Here is a 19,524-nt window from a genome sequence, read left to right as displayed (position 1 = left end):
TTCAAAACAGGTAAAATTCAGACGGTGGCTTTCTAGGTTTTGCTTTAAAAAACAAACAAACACACACAACAACAACAACAACGAAACAGCTCTCCTACACCTCAAGAGAATGATGATGCATTAAAAAATGATCTGTGCTTGATTTTCTTGCATGGTCTTTTCAAGTCCCTTTTTCTTAGTTTGCTACCTTTGATCAGAAGAATCTATTTTCTTCACCAACTCATTTACAGGTGGTTTATCCTCAGCACCTGTATTAGTATCTAGCATATAGCAAGCCTTCAGTCAAGATTTCCACCTGAGCAGTAGCAGCCAGAAGAATGAATAAAAGGTGGTGCTAGGAGACAGCACATGGAACAGAAAAGACTTGGCAATGTTCCTCTACTCATTCATCCATTTTTTTCAGCTTTTAGGGTGGGTTTATTGGTTATTTTCATGAACTGCACCACTGACAAGTTCAAGGTCACCCATATTTTTTTTTAACATCTTACACACTTTAGCAGTTCTAAGACTGCATCCCACAGGAGCAGGAGGGTGTAATGATAGAATCTCAGGCGGAGGCCCAGAGAATAGCAACAGCCTCACTACCACAAACACAGCCATCTTACCCCTTTCCTCTTTCTCCCACACCAGGACTTTAGTGGGCTTACCTATTCTTTTAGTAAATTTAACTGTGAATAGCCACATGACCAGTTAGGAAGAGATAAGAGGACAATCCAGATACAGGAGACTTTCAGGGCACAGACAACCAGAAAGGAATCTCCTTCATCAAAACATAATATAAACATCAAATACACAAAACAAAGAAAGTAAACTCAAAGCAACAAGAATGAAATAGCAAGTCACATAAGGAGGCAGGCCCATCAGTAAAAGGAGAACAGCAACTGAAACTTGCAAAGCCAGAAGGTCCCAGTTCTGAAAGGAGGATCAGGGCCAGCTTGGTCTACAGATGAAGTTCCAGGACAACCAGAGCTACACGGAGAAACCCTGTCTTGAAAAACAACAATAAAAGACTAAAGCAATATATGAGCATGAAGTCAGTTTTACAGAAGATCTAAGGAAGAGAACAACCAACCCATCTACAAGGCCACAGAAAGAATAAACCATGTGCTGGAAAAGATTGCTCAGCAGTTAGGAGCACTTGCTGCTTTCCCAGAGGACCAAGGTTCAATTCCCAGCACCCACATGACAGCTCACAACTGTCTGCCATTCCAATTCCAGGAGACCAAACACCCTTACATAGACATACATACAAGCAAAACACAAATGCACATTAAAACACACGCACTCACGCATGTATGCACACTAGAGTAATAGATAAAAGAGACAAAGAAACACCAAACATTACAAAATGTCAGAAGCCAACTACATATTCTTTAATAACTTCTGAATATTAATGATCTCAATTCTCCGTTCAAAAGCCACAGATTATGGCTAGATGCAAATAGGGGTCCCATCTATTTGTTGACCCCAAGAAATGCAGCCCCCCCACTACTTCAGGGTGAAAGAATGGAAAAACTGTTCCTATCATTTCCAATCATATAAGAAACAAGCAGGTGTCACTAATAGCTGATAAAAACAGACTTCAAACCACAGTTAGTGAGAAAACACAAAGGCCTCTTCACACTGACTAGGTGGCCAATCCATCAAGTGGAGTATGAGTCTGAAATGACACATCCCGAATACAACCACATGCCCAATTTCATAAAACAGCAGATGTAAAGCCACAGACAAACCCCAGCATAACAGTAGTAGGTGACTTCTAAACCTCGCTTTCCACAATTGACAGGTTATCCAAACAAACAAACAAAAAGAGAAATATTAAGAATTAAATCACAGGTAGGCATGGTGACGCATGCCTTTAATCTTATCACTCAGGAAGCAGAGGCAGGCGGATCTTTGTGAATTTGAGGCCAGCCTGGTCTAAAAAGTGAGTCTAGGACAGCCAAGGCTACACAGAGAAACCTTGTCTCAAAAAACCAAGAAAAAATAATAATAATTAAATCACATTATAGGCCAAAGAAACTTAATAAACATTGATAGAACATCCATTTCATCTAAATGTTGTAGAATATACTTTTTAAAGCAGCCCATGGAACTTTCTCACAATCTATTTAAGGCAGGAAGCAAGTCTTTTTTTTTTTTTCCCCTCCCCTGGAGGGAGGGAGGTCAAACAGGGTTTCTCTTGTGTATATAGCCCTGGCTGTCCTGGAACTTGCTCTCCAGGCTGGCTTCGAACTCAAGTGATCCACTGGCCTTTGCCCAGGGTGCTGGGATTTAAAGGCTTGCAAGTCTTAACAAACACAGGAAAACAAAAAATAATTCATGGCATTTTATTTGCTCACAGTGGAGTAAGATACGAAGTTAACAGCAAGAAAAACTCTTAAGAAATTTAGAAGAGGGAGGCAAATGCAGCCATATCGCTGTGAATTGAGGCCAGCCTGGTCTACAAAGAGAGTCCAGGACAGCCAAGGCTAACATACACAGAAAAACGCTGTCTCGAAAAACCAAAAGAAGGAAGAAGGAAGAAGGAAGAAGGAGGAGGAGGAGGATGAGAAGGAGGAGGAGAATTATTTCCAGGTCAAATAAAAATGAAAACAGTAACCTTTCTAAACCTATGTGATATGATGATTAAGGCAGCCTTAGTTTATAATTCTAGGCGCCTGTATTAACAAGTTAGAGAATTCGCTCAATGATGCACCTTAAAACTCTGGAAAAGGAACAGCAGGTGGAAAGAGATGGTGAAGAAAGAGCAGAGCATAAACTGATAAAACAGAAGCAAAACAACAATACAGTCAGCCAACCAAAGAGCTAGTTCTTTGAAAAGAAAAAAATGACAGGCAAACCCTTAGCCAAACTAACCAAAAGAAAGAAGACCAAAGTTAATAAAATTTAAAATAAAAAGGAATCTATTAGAGCAGATAACAACAAAACTCAGCAAACTGTTAGGTCTTACAAAGAAAAACCCTGTCTCAAAAAACAAAGACAACAGCAAAAATATCTCCCAACTAGGGACTGACACAGCTCAGCAGCAGGCTGCTTCTAAGCCTGACAACCAAACCAAAATTCAACTTCCTTAAATCAATATGGTAGAAAAGACCTGACTCCCCCAAGCTGTTCTCTGATCTTCACATGTGCACATGACATGTGTATATACACACACATCCAAAAACATACTGTGGTAGTCTGAATAAAAAATGGCTCCCATAGGTCCATGTTGGAGTGAGTGTGGCACTGTTGGACTAAGTGTGCCTCAGACTATTCAGATGCCTGCGCCATGCCCACCTGTACACTGATGTGCTTCCCACCATGAGGAAAATAAACCAAACCTCCAAACTGTAAGCCTGACCCAATTCTGTGTTTTTCTTTCTAAGAGTTGTTGGCCAGGGTCACAGCAATAGAAACCCTAACTAAGACACATAACTAAACAAATGACAATTTCCGTTATGATGGTGGCATATACCTTTCTGTGGGGAGAGATAGCCTTTTTGTTAAAGTGATGGAGGGGAAGAGGGAGGAGGAGGAGGAGGAGGAGGAGGGGGAGAAGAGGAGGAGGAGGAAGAAGTAATAGTAGTCATCTCCCAACCTAGACCATAAAAAAAAAAAAAAAAAAAACCAACACCACCAATGCTGTGGCTGGAGAGATGGCCCAGAAGTTAAGAGCACTGTTTGCTCTTCCAGAGGTCCTGAGTTCAAAGCCAGCACATGGTGGCTCATGACTATCTACAATGAGATCTACTGCCCTCTCCTGGTGGGCAATCATACATGCAGGCAGAATGTTGTATACATAATAAATAAATAAATTTTTAAAAAACAAAAACTAATGTTTTTCCAACTAGTCCATAAAACAGAAAGAGGACACAGTACCAAAATCTTTTTATTAGTATCACCTGACACCAAACCCAAAGATGCAACAATAATATACCACAGACCAACTACCCTGATAAGCTTAGAAACAAAATTCTTTAAAAAAAAAAAAAAAAAAAAGGGGGGCGGGGGGGGGGGGGGGGGCAAAAACAAAAAATTCAAACTTAAAAATCTTGCCACCTGAATGAACTCAAGAACACATAAAACAGATCATCAAGTTGATTTCATTCCAGAGATGCCAAGGTGGATGGCTCAACGTGTAAGTCAATAAATGGTATGAAATGAACTAAGGAACAGAAACCGCACGGCCATCACAATAGATGCAGGGCTTTTGACAAATTCAACGTTCCTTCATAAGACCTGAAGATAACTGGAATAGAAAGAATATCTCAACATAATAAAGACTATATAAGACAAACCATGACCAGCATTACATGGGGGAAACCCCAAAGCATTTACAGTGAAGCCAGGAATAAGACAAGGGTGTTCACTCTCTTCACTCCTATTCAGTACCGCAAGGCACTAAGAGAACCAGGGGCTCAGTGGTTAAGAGCGCCAGCTGCTCTTCTAAAGGGCCCAGGCCTAGTCCTCAGCTCTGCAACTCCAGTTTCAGGAGATTTAACTCCCTCTTCTGGGCTCCACAGGCACCAGGTATACATATGGTGCACAACATACATTCAGGTAAACCACCTATAAACATAAAATTTTTAAAAGACAAGAAAACCAAATAAAGGAAATACAAACAGGACAGGAAGAAGTCAAAATATACCTAAGAGATCCCTTTGTACAAAGTAGCAGGATACCAAATTAACATACACAAATCACTAGCCTCTTACATATTGGAGAAAAAAACTCCAGGAAACAACCCCACTCAATTGCTTAACACCAAGGATGAAAAAGCCTTCGAGAAGCTACTACTTTGTAAAAATATAGTTTTTTTTTTAATAAAAGGAAATTTTTGGTATAAAAATACAATTTTAAAACGAGTTTGAAGGAAGGTACCCTGAATGGTTGCACAATGCTATGGCCAGAAAATACAGGTTATGAAATGAAAATCTCAGTCCAAGGTTTGCTCCTTTCAAGTCATAGTCAGAGGGGCCCCAGAAGGACCCAAAACAAGACAGGCTATTGTCATTGCTCTTGGTTAACTAGAGAAAAAGACTCTATTGACAAACACCACAGGCTGATTGCAAGACAGAGAAATAAATCTGGAATGATGGAGAAACTTCCCCACTGGCTGGCTTCCATAGAGGAAAGGTGCTACACAGGCTGCTGGGCAAGAAGAGACATCAGTGTTCTTTTTCAAGACAGGCTTTCCCTGTGTAGCTTGGCTGTCTTTGACTAGCTTTGTAGACCAGGCTGGCCTCGAACTCATATTGATCTGCCTGCCTCTGCTTCCCGTGTGCTGGGATTAAAGGCGTGCACAACCATGCCCGGTTTGACATTAGTGTTCTTAACCAGCACTGGACCCTGCACACTACAACACTGATCTTAACAAGTAAGATGTGCCCACTTAGCACAGTAGAATGGCTGTTAAGAGGTAACCAACTACTTTGTAGTTGAATTTAAGGTCTATGCTACAGGAGGTAATTCGTATCTGGTGCTATAAACTTGACCCGAGGCCCATGGCTGAGAAGGTCATAGGCTGAAGGTGGGGGCGGGGGTGGCCCTATTATGTTTTTTGTTGTTTTTAGTATGTTGTTTGTTTTTTGTTAAATGCCCCATGCTGTCAAACTGCCTTCTAAATGTTTATGTTTATGTTCATAGATTTCTTATACTCAACTTCAGCCAGAGAAGCTTCTTTTTGCAGTGGGCACCTTTTAAAAATGCAGAGACTAGCAACTGATCACAACACTAAGAATTAAGTGACAGTGAGGGTTCAGACCTAAATATATTAACTTCCTTACCTTCTCCTCAATAGATATCCCAGAAAAGATGGGAACAGTGTAAGAGCCAGGAGTTGGGGAAGAATGCTGTGAGATGTGTTCTGGACAAGATCAGGCTGCTGCACTAGTGAACGCACAGAATTGGTTACCTGCACAAGACTTAAACAAGGATCCAGACAGACAGCACCCAGAAGGGGTTTACGAGGGTCCACCCCTAGCTAAAATCTACTGGCAGTTGGTGAAGGATAGGGAGGGAGGAGTGGACCGTGGTGGGTTACCCAGAGCCCAGTGGATGGCCCCTCCTCCGTGAGTATATATGGGCAACACTAACTAGTTTATGAAAGGGAGGGAGGGGTGGGAAGGAGACAGGAGACAGAAGAGAAGAGTTAGAATGCAAGGCAGAAACAAATGTTCTGAGTATGCGTAAGAAGGTCTACAGCTAGGTCAACTAGAGTGACGGCAAAACAAGACTCTACCTCAAAAGAAAAGAAGCAAAACAGTCACTCCAACTGCTCATCTCAGCTGAGCATCTAAGGAAGCAAGAAAACCCATTACAAACCAAAAGGCAGCCCTCCGAGCTTCTAAAACTTGTAGTTATCACCAAAAAGGAAACTTTTTGATAGCTCCTTTGTTGTCAAAAGTTTAAATTGTAAAAATAAATTAGGAAGATAGGTAATCTATTTCAGGATACACTAGAAGGTTTTATCTACCACACCATGGCCACACCATAGCCACAGGGAAATCTCTCTTTACTTTTGTGCCACAATTTCCCTATTAAAATAAACAATATAGTCAGGTGTGGTAGCACATGCCTTTAATTCCAGCACTCAGGAGACAGAGGCAGGCGGATGGCTTTGAGTTTGAGGCCTGCCTGGTCTACAAAGTGAGTACAGGACAGCCAAGGCTACACAGAGACCTTGTCTCGAAAAAAAAAACAAAACAAAAATTAAACAAACAATATATCCCTCTTATGGACTTTTTGGGAGATTTAACCTAAAAAATTAGGAAAAGATTATCTTTCTTTTTCCCAGCAACACACTTATGCCAATATAGATGTGAATCCCTCAGATCTTCTGCACATTCATAATCACTGACACAAACCTAAAGCTGTCCCTTAAGACACAGCTTAAAGCATGCAAAATTAATTACTAAAACACATCAATGAATACCAACAAAATAAAGCTTTAGGGGGAAAGCCATCACTGTTGCTTAACCTGTAACTTAAAAACACATTTTATACTATGTAATTCTCAAAATAATCCATATAAACAAATTCAAAGAATCCTTTTCATATCATGGAGTCATTACCAAAAAGTTAACCATTCTAATTTCTTCCTAGAACAGTACTTATTTAAAATAGCATCTTTAAAAAAAAAAAAAAAAAAAGGAGCATTATTCATTTCTTTCTATGGGAGGTGTGCCACAGTCTCATAAGGAAGCTAGAGAAACCTGTGGGAATCTGTCATCACTGTCCACCGTTTGAGTCCTGGGAATCAAGTTGGAAGGGCACCAGGCTTGGCTGAAGGACCTTTACCCACTGAGCTGTCTCACCAGCCTGAAACTACACACTAGATTGAAATGTGGACTTAGTTTGTGACACTCTTACACTGTTTAAGCAATTTCCCTCCAGTATGTCAAGTTGTTACCAATCACTCACTGGCCCTTTGAGAAAGATTCTAGAATAATACTTTGGACAACTACTAAAATCAAATAAAAGCAATAATTTGCCCCAATTTGTACTAAATTCCCGCCCTTTTTGCATCTCATTTGACTTTAATAACAAATTAACACCTCAGAAGGTGGAAATTACTTCATTCTCATGCAAAGTAGTTCCAAGATAGCTTTCAGCTGACAGCTTTCACTTTAAATAGCAGTGACCTCAGTGAGGAGCTGGACCTCCCACCCCAATGGAAATCTTGTATGATTTAATCTTTGTCCTCGAGATTAAATACAGTAATTAAAGTTAATTTTTAAAGTTTCTCTCTAAACCAGTTATAGTGGCACACACTCATAATCCCAGGGCTTGGAAAGCAGAGCCAGAAGACCCAGGTCAAACTCTGCCAAATCCATTGCTGGCCTAGACCATATGACACAGTCTCCAAAATAATCAAACAAACAAGTAAATAAATGTTTTTTTTCAGGGGCATTTTGAGGGGATCTAACACAAAAGGCAGGGGGAAAAAAACATGCCAAAAGTTCTGGAGATCAGCTGTTCTATTTCTAACTTGACATTTTTATTTGTAAAGAAAGGAACTAAGTCCCATTGTACCTCATTTTAAAGATAATTACATTCAAGTTTCCACTTGTTTGAAATTAAACCAAATGGGCTGAGGATGTGGCTCCTAGCTCTCCGGAAGTAGAGGCAAGGTCATCAGAAGTTCAAAGCCATACTTGGCTACACAGTAAGTTCAAGGCCAGTATGAGCTACCTGACACCCTGGCTCAAAAGAAATCCAGAAACAGAAAACTGATTCAGCCTCCCTTCCCACCAGATGATTCTTTGTAAGGCAAAAGCTTGAGTCTTATTTTTCTTACTTTCTTCCAACCAAATGGTTAAAGTAAAAGGAGACATATTTAGTGTTTGTGCATCTTCTATTCAGACACTATTAATCATTTCTTTTAAAATTAAATTACCTACCTCACTGGGGGTGTTGTGAGGATTAATTCATTAGTGTTTCTAAAGCACTTTGAGATCCTCAGGTCAAAGGCGCTATAGAAGTGCAAAGTAGTCGTATTATTACTAGATTCTTTGCTTATTTAAGGAATTTTACAATCCTTTAAAACCTTACCCTGTGTTTTGATTTAGACACTTGCAAAATCCTGCAATTTATCAACATTAAATTCTTTGAGTATGTTACAGATAGAGAGGGACAGATGTTTCAAAGCCAGTTAATTGTCTTAAAGGTTACACCTTGACTGGAGTAAGCCTGGAGGCATCCAGTATGACAAACTGTCCATACAAAATTCTTATAAGAAATCCTGTCAATCTGATTTACAAGTGTGCATAAGAAAAAAATTGGAATGTCTTTAACCATAGATTCTGTATTAAAATTTTTCATTTTTTAAAGGAGGACTAGGAACAGCATCCCAACAACTTATTTTAAAAGCTATCACTGCGTTGATACATTAATTACATTCCCATCTGGGCAAGAGCAAGGCAAACATTTAAGACTTAGAAAGTAATTGTTTTTGTATGAACTGGTCGTAAAATAATTTGGCTGATTTTCTTCCAGTCAACTTCACCCTCAATTACAGAGCAGCTAAGTGTTGAGAGGAGGGCAACTTCTCATTGCGGGCAAAGGCTTCAGGTCTGGTTATATCTTGGCTTGATTCAACTACTCCCTATCTTCTTCTCTAATTGAAGGTTCTTACAATTAAAATAGGTTTTCAAATAAAAGCAACAACAGCACGCGCACACAAACACACACACACACACACACACACACACACACACACACACACACACACACACACAGCGCTAATAAAAACCACGAGCTATCTGCGGACAGAACATTTACTCAGGGTTTAAAGCTCCAGCACAAACTCCAGTCGTAAATCAAACTGAAAAGGAGACACTGAACTTTCACTACTTACCTCCTGCTCTTGTTGGAAGATGACAACTCTCCCACCTTTATCTCCTGTTGCTAGTAATTCTCCAGAATGATTAAACTCTACTGTAGAAATTATATCTGCTGTATAATTGAAACAAAAACAAAAAGACATCAGTTTTTGTCCCCCAACTCACTCAGGATGCTTCTAACAACATCCTAGATCCATGCAGCACCATGGCTAGAAACAAAGAGATCTAAAGTCCTTTTGTGAACACTTTCATGGGGGGAGGAGGGAGAGATCTTCCAAATAAACTAACAAGAAACCATCCCACCAATGAGATGTATAATAATAAATGTCAATGGTTTGTAAATATTTCACTTAGTTTGTGAATTTTTTTTAAAAAAAACCTATTTGTGAGATTTTTGTTGGTGATGGTTGGGTTTATTATTACCATGTGTATGTGTGAATTGCAGAGGGGTGAACATGCCATAGTGTGCACATAAAGGTCAGAGGGCAACTCCAACTTCCATCTTGACATAGTTTCCAGGGACTGAATTAAGAATTCCAGGCTTGCACTATGAACACTTCATCCACTGATGCATCTTGAAAGATCAGTTGGTGGATTTTTGGAAAAGGGCTGGCCTTGAATTCCTGGTTAACTTATTTTCTTTCCTGCACTTCCTGAAATATCTTACAATAACACCATTGGACAATAATTATTTTGTTAAATGTGTAACTTAAAACTGTTTGTTGGTTTGGTTTTCCAAGACAAGGACTAGCTGAAAAGCTCAAGCTGGCCTCAAACTCACTATCCTGACCCCTCAGCCTCTAGAGGGTTAGACACAGGCCACCATGCCTGGCTTTATTTATGTACTTTTAATGAGCACGATGATATTTTTGGTTTTGTTATGCTGGAAGGATTACTACAGATCAAACTCTACAGGAAGTATGCTAGGCAAGTGTCCATCTCTGCTGGTAGGCTTGCTTATACAAATTCAAAGCCTTCAAAATTAGGGCAGGAAGAAGCTAATGTAGTGGTGCCAGTAACCCCAATACTTGGGAGGCAGAGGCAACAGGATCAAGACTTCAAGGACAGCCTTGGCTACATGAGACCCTGTCTGAAAAGCAAACAAAAATCTAAGACAAGTATAATAGGAGAGGAAACATTTTTAGTATAAAACTAATTTCCGATGCCATTCTAATAGTCATAAACCCAAATCTTATTCTCGTAAGTCAGTAATACACTCTTGGGTGCAAAGAAAATAATTATGTTAGTTAGAACACACACCATTATGACAAACAGTCTGAAAACAGAATTGTGTCATGAAAGCTAACAACAGGGGGAACTGTTTTTAGTCTTAGAACATTCTCATATGATTAGTGAAAAGGGAACTCCCAATACTTATCAACCTAACAGCAAATCTTAGACACAGAGCTCTATAAATTATGCAAAAAAAAGAAGTCTTTAAAAGGCAGCATCAGCTTGTACATCAGTTCAGACTGAGGAGTTTATAATGGACTCTATGAATTCAGCTTCTCTTTTTTAAACTCTTATCATGCAGGTTTGCCCTTTGCAGATGAAATAATCACTTCTTTTGTGGGTGGAATGAAGTTGGTGGGATTGACAGCAGCAGCATTAATGACCTATTTTTACCTTGCCTGTTCTTGTCATCTACTCTGAAGGTCCTTTGTGTGGCATAATAAACAGGTAAGATGATCAGATACCCAAGAATTCCAAATCCTAATGCTTGCTTTAAAATGCAAAGGAAAACATCTACTTGTAGCATACAGAAACTGTAATAATTAACAACGAATGCTGCATATTAATGGACTAAATTCTCAACTTTACCATTTTCTAGTTTCAGCTGGGAGCTGGGAGGCAATGCAATTAACTGGCTTGTTTTATAATTTTAAATGAGGATGACTTTCCAAAGAAGCAACTTGAAAGAAACCAACCAATACAGATGCATAAGATTTCTGAAAAAGAAGCAAGCTGAACATCTTTTAAATATCTGATAAATAAGAGATGTGAAAGGTATTTGTAGTCACAGGTTGGAATCTATGGCCTACCACTCTCTTCGCAAGCATCTTCCTGGAGCCTAGTACTAAATAGTAAAAACTATTTACTAGCCAGCCATCTTCAGAGAATATCTGACAACCCTAGTTCTTGTATAAAAAGAAGAAAACAGCACACGTGCGCACACATACAAAACTACCAAGGACTTATATAGATAGCTTAAGGGGTCAAGTTCCTGTCCAGAAGAACCCTAGGTTCAGTGTGAAATCCTATCTTCAAAATCAGGTAGTGACAAGACTGACCTCTGCCTTACACTTGCTCATGCCACATACATGTTAACACGCAACATACACATGTGCACAGACATGAATATACCCCACACACATATAAATATAAGAGCTATACATAGAACAGGTTTATAATCCCAGTCCTCAGAAGGTAAACGCAGGACTGTTTGAGGTCAGCTTGGTTTACATAGGAAACTCCAGGCTAGAGAGTTATGTTACAAATAATAAATAATATCAGGGTGTGGTGGTACATGCCTTTCAGCCCAGCACTTGGGAGATAGAAGGAAGTGGATCTCTATTAGTTTGAGGCCAGCCTGGTCTATAGAGAGAGTTTCAGGACATTCAGAGCTACACAGAGAAACCCTGTCTCGAAAAACAAATGAACAAACAAATCATAGTGATAATGCCAAAAGAAATATAAAAGGCAAAATTTAATCCTAGCACATAAAGGCCAAATAAATATGTAGAGATGCCTCCTTATTTTAAACTTTCTACAAAAGATTTATTTATTACATTTACAGTGTTCTGCCTGCATGTACACCTGCATGCCAGAAGTCAGCACAAGGTCTCATTATAGATGGTTATAAGCCACCAAGTGGCTGCTGGGAATTGAACACAGGACCTCTGGAAGAGCAGACACTGCTCTTACCACTGAGCCATCTTTCCAGCCTCTATTTTAAACTTAAAAAGGACTGAAGGGAGCTCTGAGGTAGAGCACATTCTTAATAGTGCACAGAAGCCCAATTCATCTCCAGAACCAAGAGGAAGTAAGTACAAATAAAGGGAAGACTCAATTTGGATAAATTGCTAAAGTGTGTCTAACCATCTCATTTGTAGGGTCCTGCTAGCTGCACTTCAAAATACAAAGTAAAAGGCCAAACTCATGCTAAGCTGTATTCCCAGCTGCTATGCATCTTTAATTGTACTTTTAAATCTCATAAACTTCAAAGGAAGATAATTTTTAATCCTATTTCTGAGAACTACTGCATTTTAGTATCTCAGCAAAGGGTATTGTGTGATTGTAGATGCTCAGTACAAAAAGTCAGGTTTGTATCAGAAAGCTGCCTATAAGCAGGTTCCATACTGTTTAGATAAAATAAAGAGATCAGGATGGGAGACAAATTACCAGAGCTTAGACAGGGACACAGGTAAGATATAAAAGTCATTACCATATCATCTCCATGAAAAACAGCAAAATACTATACATACTGCTCAATTGACTACATGAGAAAGCAATCAAAAGACAGTAGCATGCCAACACCTCAGCACTGTAGTGGTGAATCTTCTGTGTTAACCTGGCAAATCTGTTATCACTTAAGAAACATGTCCCAGGCATTCTGTAATCCTAGTCTTATATTTTACTCACCTGCTACCATGCTTCCTGGATTTAAAGCCTTGAAGGGTACACTAAAGGAGGATAGTATTCTGCAAGTATTGCCTGGCATTCAAGCTGCACTTCAGTAACTTTACATCACTGACTAGCATCCGCATCCCTGACAGGCTGCAACAGAGCTAGCTAGCTGTCCCATCCTCAGGTTGCCAGGTTCTTTCTCACTAGCCTTCACTAGTCTCAATGATCCCCTACAAGTCAGTAAGTATAACCACTAGGGGATAACAAGACACTGAGGACATGCTCACGGCTGTACTCTGCCAATAGGCAGTGGTTTCAGTGTTCAGGATTGGGTATCTTTCACAGAGCATGTGCTTTGACATATTAACAGATTATCGAATCCACATAGGAAGAACAAGAGTATAATGGTTGGAGAAAATACTACTGTTTGATTAGGAAACTTCTAATGAGGAAAATGAAAGGCTAGAAAGGACCATGACCCTCTGCTAGAGAACCTGGAGTTCATCAACTACACAGAGCTAGGGTCTCCTGAGAACAAGACCGCAATGTTACACAGCCCATTTCTCACATGGTCACACTTGACAACCATGAAGCATTCATTCATAATACATTCAAACTACTACAGGCTTTCCCTCACTTTTCTACAAAACAGCCTGCTGTTACTTTAACTGTAAATAGTAATATACAGACTTCTGACAAAGGTAATTCACTTTGCAAACACTTACCAAAAAATGCATAAAGTTGACAGAGATCAAGCCTCTTCCAGAAACTTTTCCCCACCACTTTGGACTTACAGAAGGTCACAAAGATGGTCCACAAGTTCCTGTAGATGACTCATTCAGTTTCCATCATTGTTTACACCTTGCATTGCTATGGTATATTTGTCACAGATAAGAAAGCAGCTTAGAGATCTTAAGTGAACTTGATAGTGCTGTTATTTGGAATTCTCCCTTGTGTCTTTTCAGTTCCAAGACCTCATAGTCTCCTTAGCTTCCCCGACCTGTGTGTCTCAAACTGTCTTGGGTTTTTGTTGTTGTTGTTGTTGTTGTTGTTGTTTTGTTTTTGAGACAAGAATTCTCTGTGTAGTTTTGGCTGTCCTAGACTCACTTTGTAGACCAGGCTGACCTCGAACTCAGTGATCTGCCTGCCTCTGCCTCCCAAGTGCCATGATTACAGGTGTGCGCCACACCACACCAGGCCTGCCTTGTCTTTGATAAACTCAACAATTCTGGGCATCCTGGGCAGTATACAGTGGGAAATCCCAAAATCTGAGACTGTGAAATGCATTCTTTTTATGGTGATGCTGCCAATTGTGGGTTCCTGGCAAGAAGGAAAAATCACAAATGTCAGCAGACCAGTCATGTCACAGTATTACTATCATACATCCTCCTTGTGGTCAGAGTGGAAAAAAGTCCCTAACAAGCTCAGGTATTTTTAACATATGGTCCCCAATTGGCAACACTGTTTGACAAGGTTGGAGAAAGTATGTCACTATGGGTAGAATTTCAAAGTTCATAGACTTATATCCATTTCAGTTCATTCTCTCTACTTGAGGTTGTGTCTAAAGCTGAGGATATGATCTCTCAGCTTCCTGCCCCAGCCATTTGACATCATGCCTCCCACACCATTACAACTCTCCCTTATGTGAACCAAAATAAATTCTTCCTCCTATACGTTGCATTAATTATGGTGTTTTTTTCACAACATAGCATAAAAGTCACTAAATCGATCCTATCAGCATGATTTACTGATGACACAGTCCACCCTCTGTCTATCTATGTTTTCTCCTATGGGAAGTTACCCACTGGGCCCCACTGTGCTTAGAACAGAAGTAACTAGGTGCAGGCCAAATTCAAGAGGAGGGGGGCTTAAAGCTCCACTTCTTTGAAAAGAAGTGGCTACACATTTTTTAAAAATTCCCTCTTGTTCACTTATCAGTGTGACCTCACAGGTATATATTTCATTAAAATTTATATTAACTATGCTACATTGCAATCATTCTACATTTGGCCATTAAGACCCTTCAGGCTGGCTTTTGGGTCCCTTTTATATGCTTTTATAATCCCTGTCTCCCCATACTTTAAAATATAATCTAAAGAAGTGAAAGGAAGGAAGAGAGGAAGGGAGGAAGGGAGGGAGGGAAGGGAAAGGGAGGGAGGAAGGAGCCAATGCTACAACTTTTTTAAAAAAGGAACCGAGAACTGTAACTCAGTTGGTAGACTGCATGCCTAGCATCTCTGAAGTCCTGGATTTGATAACCAGCAACATATAAAGTGAACACGAAGAAGACACTTGACCTTAACCACTGGCCTCCCTAGGCACGCACATGCGTACATACATACACAAACATACATACACAGAGAAACGTCTTTGCTCAAATCATTAGCACAAAATTAACATTTTAAAAATAACTGAATTCACACAAGCTCTGCCAAAAGGAATAAACAGACAAAGAATAAAAGGATGGACTACAATAAAGGCTATAAAGCAATGCATCTCAGACTAACTTTACCATTGCTAACACTGGTCCTGGAAAAACTGTCCAGTAGTCAGCTAGGCTCTGAAGCTTAGGCAAGTCAGTGTGAGCTAGTTTACGTGTTTTTTAAAATTTATTTATTTATTTATTTATTTATTTAATGTATACGAGTGCTCTACCTGCATGTACACCTGTATGCCAGAAGAGGGCATCAGATCTCTGTATAAATGGTTGTGAGTCACCACATGGTTGCCAGGAATCGAGCTCAGGATTTCTAGAAGAGCAGGCAGTACTCTTAACCACTGAACTATCTCTCTTGCTCCCTTGTTTGCCTGTTTAATTAGGCATAAGCCTATACCTTGGCTCATCATGATATTAATCTTCCAGTACCTCTTCTTTCCAGATGTTGAAGAAGTAGGGCAAGAACAGAGCAGTAAACAGATTTTATTACATGCTTATATTCCAATTAAAGGCACTATCCAGCTGGGTGTGGTGGCACACACCTTTAATCCCAGCACTAGGGAGGCAGAGGCAGGCAGCCTGGTCTCAATTTGAGTCCAAGACAGCCAAGGCTACACAATGAAACCCTGTCTCTAAAGACCAAAAAAAAAAAAGGGGGGGGGGGCCACAATCCATTTTCACTATCTTTTCATTGGTCCTCACAAAGCTATTTAGATATGACTAAACCATTGTTGTTGTTTCCCAGAAAGACTCCTTTCTCCATACTATAAGCAAATACTCATAGTGGAATGAAACTCTGTATAGCATTTGTGAGACTCTGGGTCCTGTTTGCTTTGTAAAGCCAGAAGGAGAGGATAATGTATTTGTAAAGCAGTAACTTCTTACTAAAAGGGAAGGCTAACTTCAGCCTCTTTCCCTGAAGAACTTTAGGAGGGTCCTTTTAGACTGTTGTCCTCTAGAGGGAGCTCAAAGTCCTCACTATTTTTCCTAAGGTCATGCCACTAAACCCACATATCTGGTTTCTTGGAACAATGTCTACCCAGCCTTGTAGAGCAGGTTAAACTTAATGTCCTTTGGAAACCTCTTCCCTTCAAAAATAAAAGGACTTGGCCTACTCACAACCCCTGAGGAACAGGCCATAACTATTTCTTTCTTCCTCTTCTCACTTCAGAGGAAATGGAGCAAGGCAGTTGTGATACTGTGATATTCAGACTTCCATGAGCTAAAGTAGACTGTTTGAAAAACAAAGGCCACAGCTATGTTGACCATAACATCCTAGAAGCAATTAATATTTTGTTTCATTTTGCTGCTCTGTAAAGCATCTCACTGGGTAAGACTTCCCACTTGGCATTAACTAGAATATTCATTTCTCTTTTACCTAAGGCTGAGGCAAGAAAGCAGTAGTATAAGCATCTGGAGGCAAATCCCCACTGTTGACTCCCTCTTTTGTTCAGGAGAGCACAAGCCTGTGTATTCCCACTGTCTTCATGTCAGGGCATGGACAGACTGAGATGGGTGGCATACCTTTTTAAAATAAAACTGCTTGAGTCTTCTTAAGTCCTACTCAGGAAACCACCCAAAGACTGAGACATGAGTTTAAGACCAACTTGCTCCTAGGATGTTAAGATCAAGGTCAACATAGCTGTGGCCTTTGTCTTCCAAACAGTCCACTTTAGCTCACTGAAGTGGTGCTGTAAACCTTTACTGCCAGCACTTGGGAGACAAAGGCAGATGGATCTCTGAGTTCGAGGCCAGCCTGGTCTACAAAGTAAGTTCCAGGACAGACAGGGTTACAAAGAGAAACTGTCTCAAAAACCAAGCCAAAACAAAACAAAACAAAAAAAGAAAATTAATTTTCAAAATAAGTTGTTTACATCAGAACTGTCTCTTCTGGTGTCTTTGTAAAAGCTTTACAAACTATAACTGTCATGGCCATAAGAATGAGAACACACAGCACTGTCCACTTGTGTCCATGGTCAATTTTTTTATTCAAATTTGGTTTTTCATAGGTTACAAATATACAAAAATTTAGATGAAAAGATGTTATAAAAATTTTTAAAGACAGCACACTGAGTTTTACCAACAACCCAGTCAGCCTGTGCTGTCAGCTACAGTACAAAAGACTGGAAATCAGGAGGAAGGTGGGCAGTCAGGAGACCAAAGTATAGGCACTTCAGAAATCCTAGTATGCAACCCTGTAGTGAGAGCCAGTGCAGTGCAGCACAGTGCTGTTATGAGCCACATGCAATGTACTATCATTTAATTCTTACCACAAACAGGCAAACTTGTTTACATTAATACACACACTTCACAGATGAAAAGCTAAGAGGCCCAGAGAGCAGACATAAACAAATCTTCAATCAAACATGAACATAAAATAAACATCAAGAAAACTTTTCAGGCCAGGTGTGGTGGCACACACCTTTAATCCCAGCACTTGTGGGAGGGGGGGCGGGTAGAGGCTTGTAGGCTCAATTTTTTTAACCAATATATTTTATTATAACTTATTAACCGAGCTTATGTCACCTATAACTTGACTAACTAAAACAATAGGAAATGAGGATTAAGGAACACAATAGCAAAACCATAAGGATATCAGTTTCAAGGAATGATTTTCCTGGTGTAATCAGCAGGATTTCTTCTGCTGGAACCTGGAGTAACCAGAACCCGGAACCTCAGCAGGAGCTGGAGCCCCAAAGTCTTCCTTTGAGAGGTTCTCTCCATAAGCATCACGAAGTGGAGCCATGAACAGCCAAAACTATCTGAAGTCTCCAAAAACCCCGCCTCCAGTTCTGGGCTCATTTATCTATCTCTTCCCAGAGTCTGTTCACGGGATCTTTTTAGCTGGCAACAATCAAGCTCCCGCACAAAGTGGTTGTCTTTTAATGGATTAATAACCTCACCTGTTTTTTCGCAAGACTGTTCCGATCCCACACTTGGGATCCTAAAAAATAGGTTTATCTCTCCTTCAGAGGCAGGCAGATCTCTATGAGTTCGAGGCAGCCTGGTCTGAAAAATGAGTTTCGGACAACCAGGGCTACACAAAGAAACCCTGTCTCAAAAACAAAACAAAACAACAACAACAAAAACTCTGTATAGAGGTTAAAAGCACTCTGCTCTTCCAAAGGTCCTGAGTTCAATTCCCAATGACCACATGGTGGCTCACAACCATCTATAATGAGATCTGGTACCCTCTTCTGGTGTGCAGGTGTACAGGCAGGCAGAACACTGCATACATAATAAATTGTTAAATAAATAAATAAAAAGATTACACCACTGATATCCTCACAAACCCTAACCAAAAGGAACACCATACATACTTTTATAGGAAGAGCAACTTAAGCAACCTACATTGCCAACACTCAGGTGGAGAGAGCAGATCCTGAGTTCAATGCCATCTCACCTTCTGTATAGGATGATCTAGGCTAGCCTGAGACACTTAAGAGCCAAACATAGGGGTGGGGAGGCAGCATTTCATTCAGTGAATTCTTTCCTTTCAATTTTGGTAGGTAAAACATCAGGTAGTCATTTCCTGATCTGGTCTGCAGCCATATTTAAAACAGTTCCTTGTCTCCACACTTCTCAAAGGAAGTTATGTTTTCAAGTGATGATAACTGTGTGAATGTGTTCCTACTAAGCAAGTGATGAGAGGGGTCAGAGATGGCTGGCAGCCAGAGAGGAATGCATTCTGAAGGCCGAACTGCCAGAAACAGGATGGATGGATTGACCAAAGGGCAGTAACAAGGTTGTGAAAACAAACCAAGAAAAGCTGTAGTCCATTTGCACAGCTTTGACTGGACATTTGAGCAGAATGTCATGGAGGCAGCTAGACTGTCTTGGCAAGAGTTTACAGAAAGCATTTAAAATCATGTGACATTTCAAGGTCATTTCTTTGTGGGATTGGCAAAGAAAACCAGGGTTGTGGGCTGAGGGCCTTGCGGCTCTTCTATCCTTGGCAGCTGAGCAGGAACCACGCCAGAACCACTGGACTGGGGCTGCTGATGAGGTGGGATGCTTTTTCAGAAGCCAGGAAGACAGTGTTTTGGAAATGCAGTAGTGACAGACTGCATTTAAAAGATCTTAGAAAAGCCGGGCTTGGTGACCCACACTTGAAATCCCAGCACTCAGAGG

At 40.2% G+C, this 19,524-nt stretch overlaps 1 protein-coding gene across 1 annotated transcript in view; it reads right to left on the bottom strand.

The window, feature by feature from the left end:
- PPP2R2A (protein phosphatase 2 regulatory subunit Balpha) overlaps positions 1-19,524 on the bottom strand; it is a 58,671-nt gene that overhangs the window by 17,567 nt on the left and 21,580 nt on the right. The window contains exon 3 of the mRNA XM_084767169.1: positions 9,344-9,441. Within this exon, the coding sequence (XP_084623295.1) occupies positions 9,344-9,441 (98 nt within the window). The remainder of the gene's footprint in view (positions 1-9,343; positions 9,442-19,524) is intronic.

The sequence above is a fragment of the Acomys minous genome (genome assembly GCF_964271855.1).
Source record: "Acomys minous genome assembly, chromosome: 18".
NCBI classification, from domain to species: Eukaryota; Metazoa; Chordata; class Mammalia; order Rodentia; family Muridae; genus Acomys; species Acomys minous.
The sequence above is the reverse complement of the archived record's forward strand: the minus strand, read 5'-3'. Positions and strand labels throughout refer to the sequence as shown.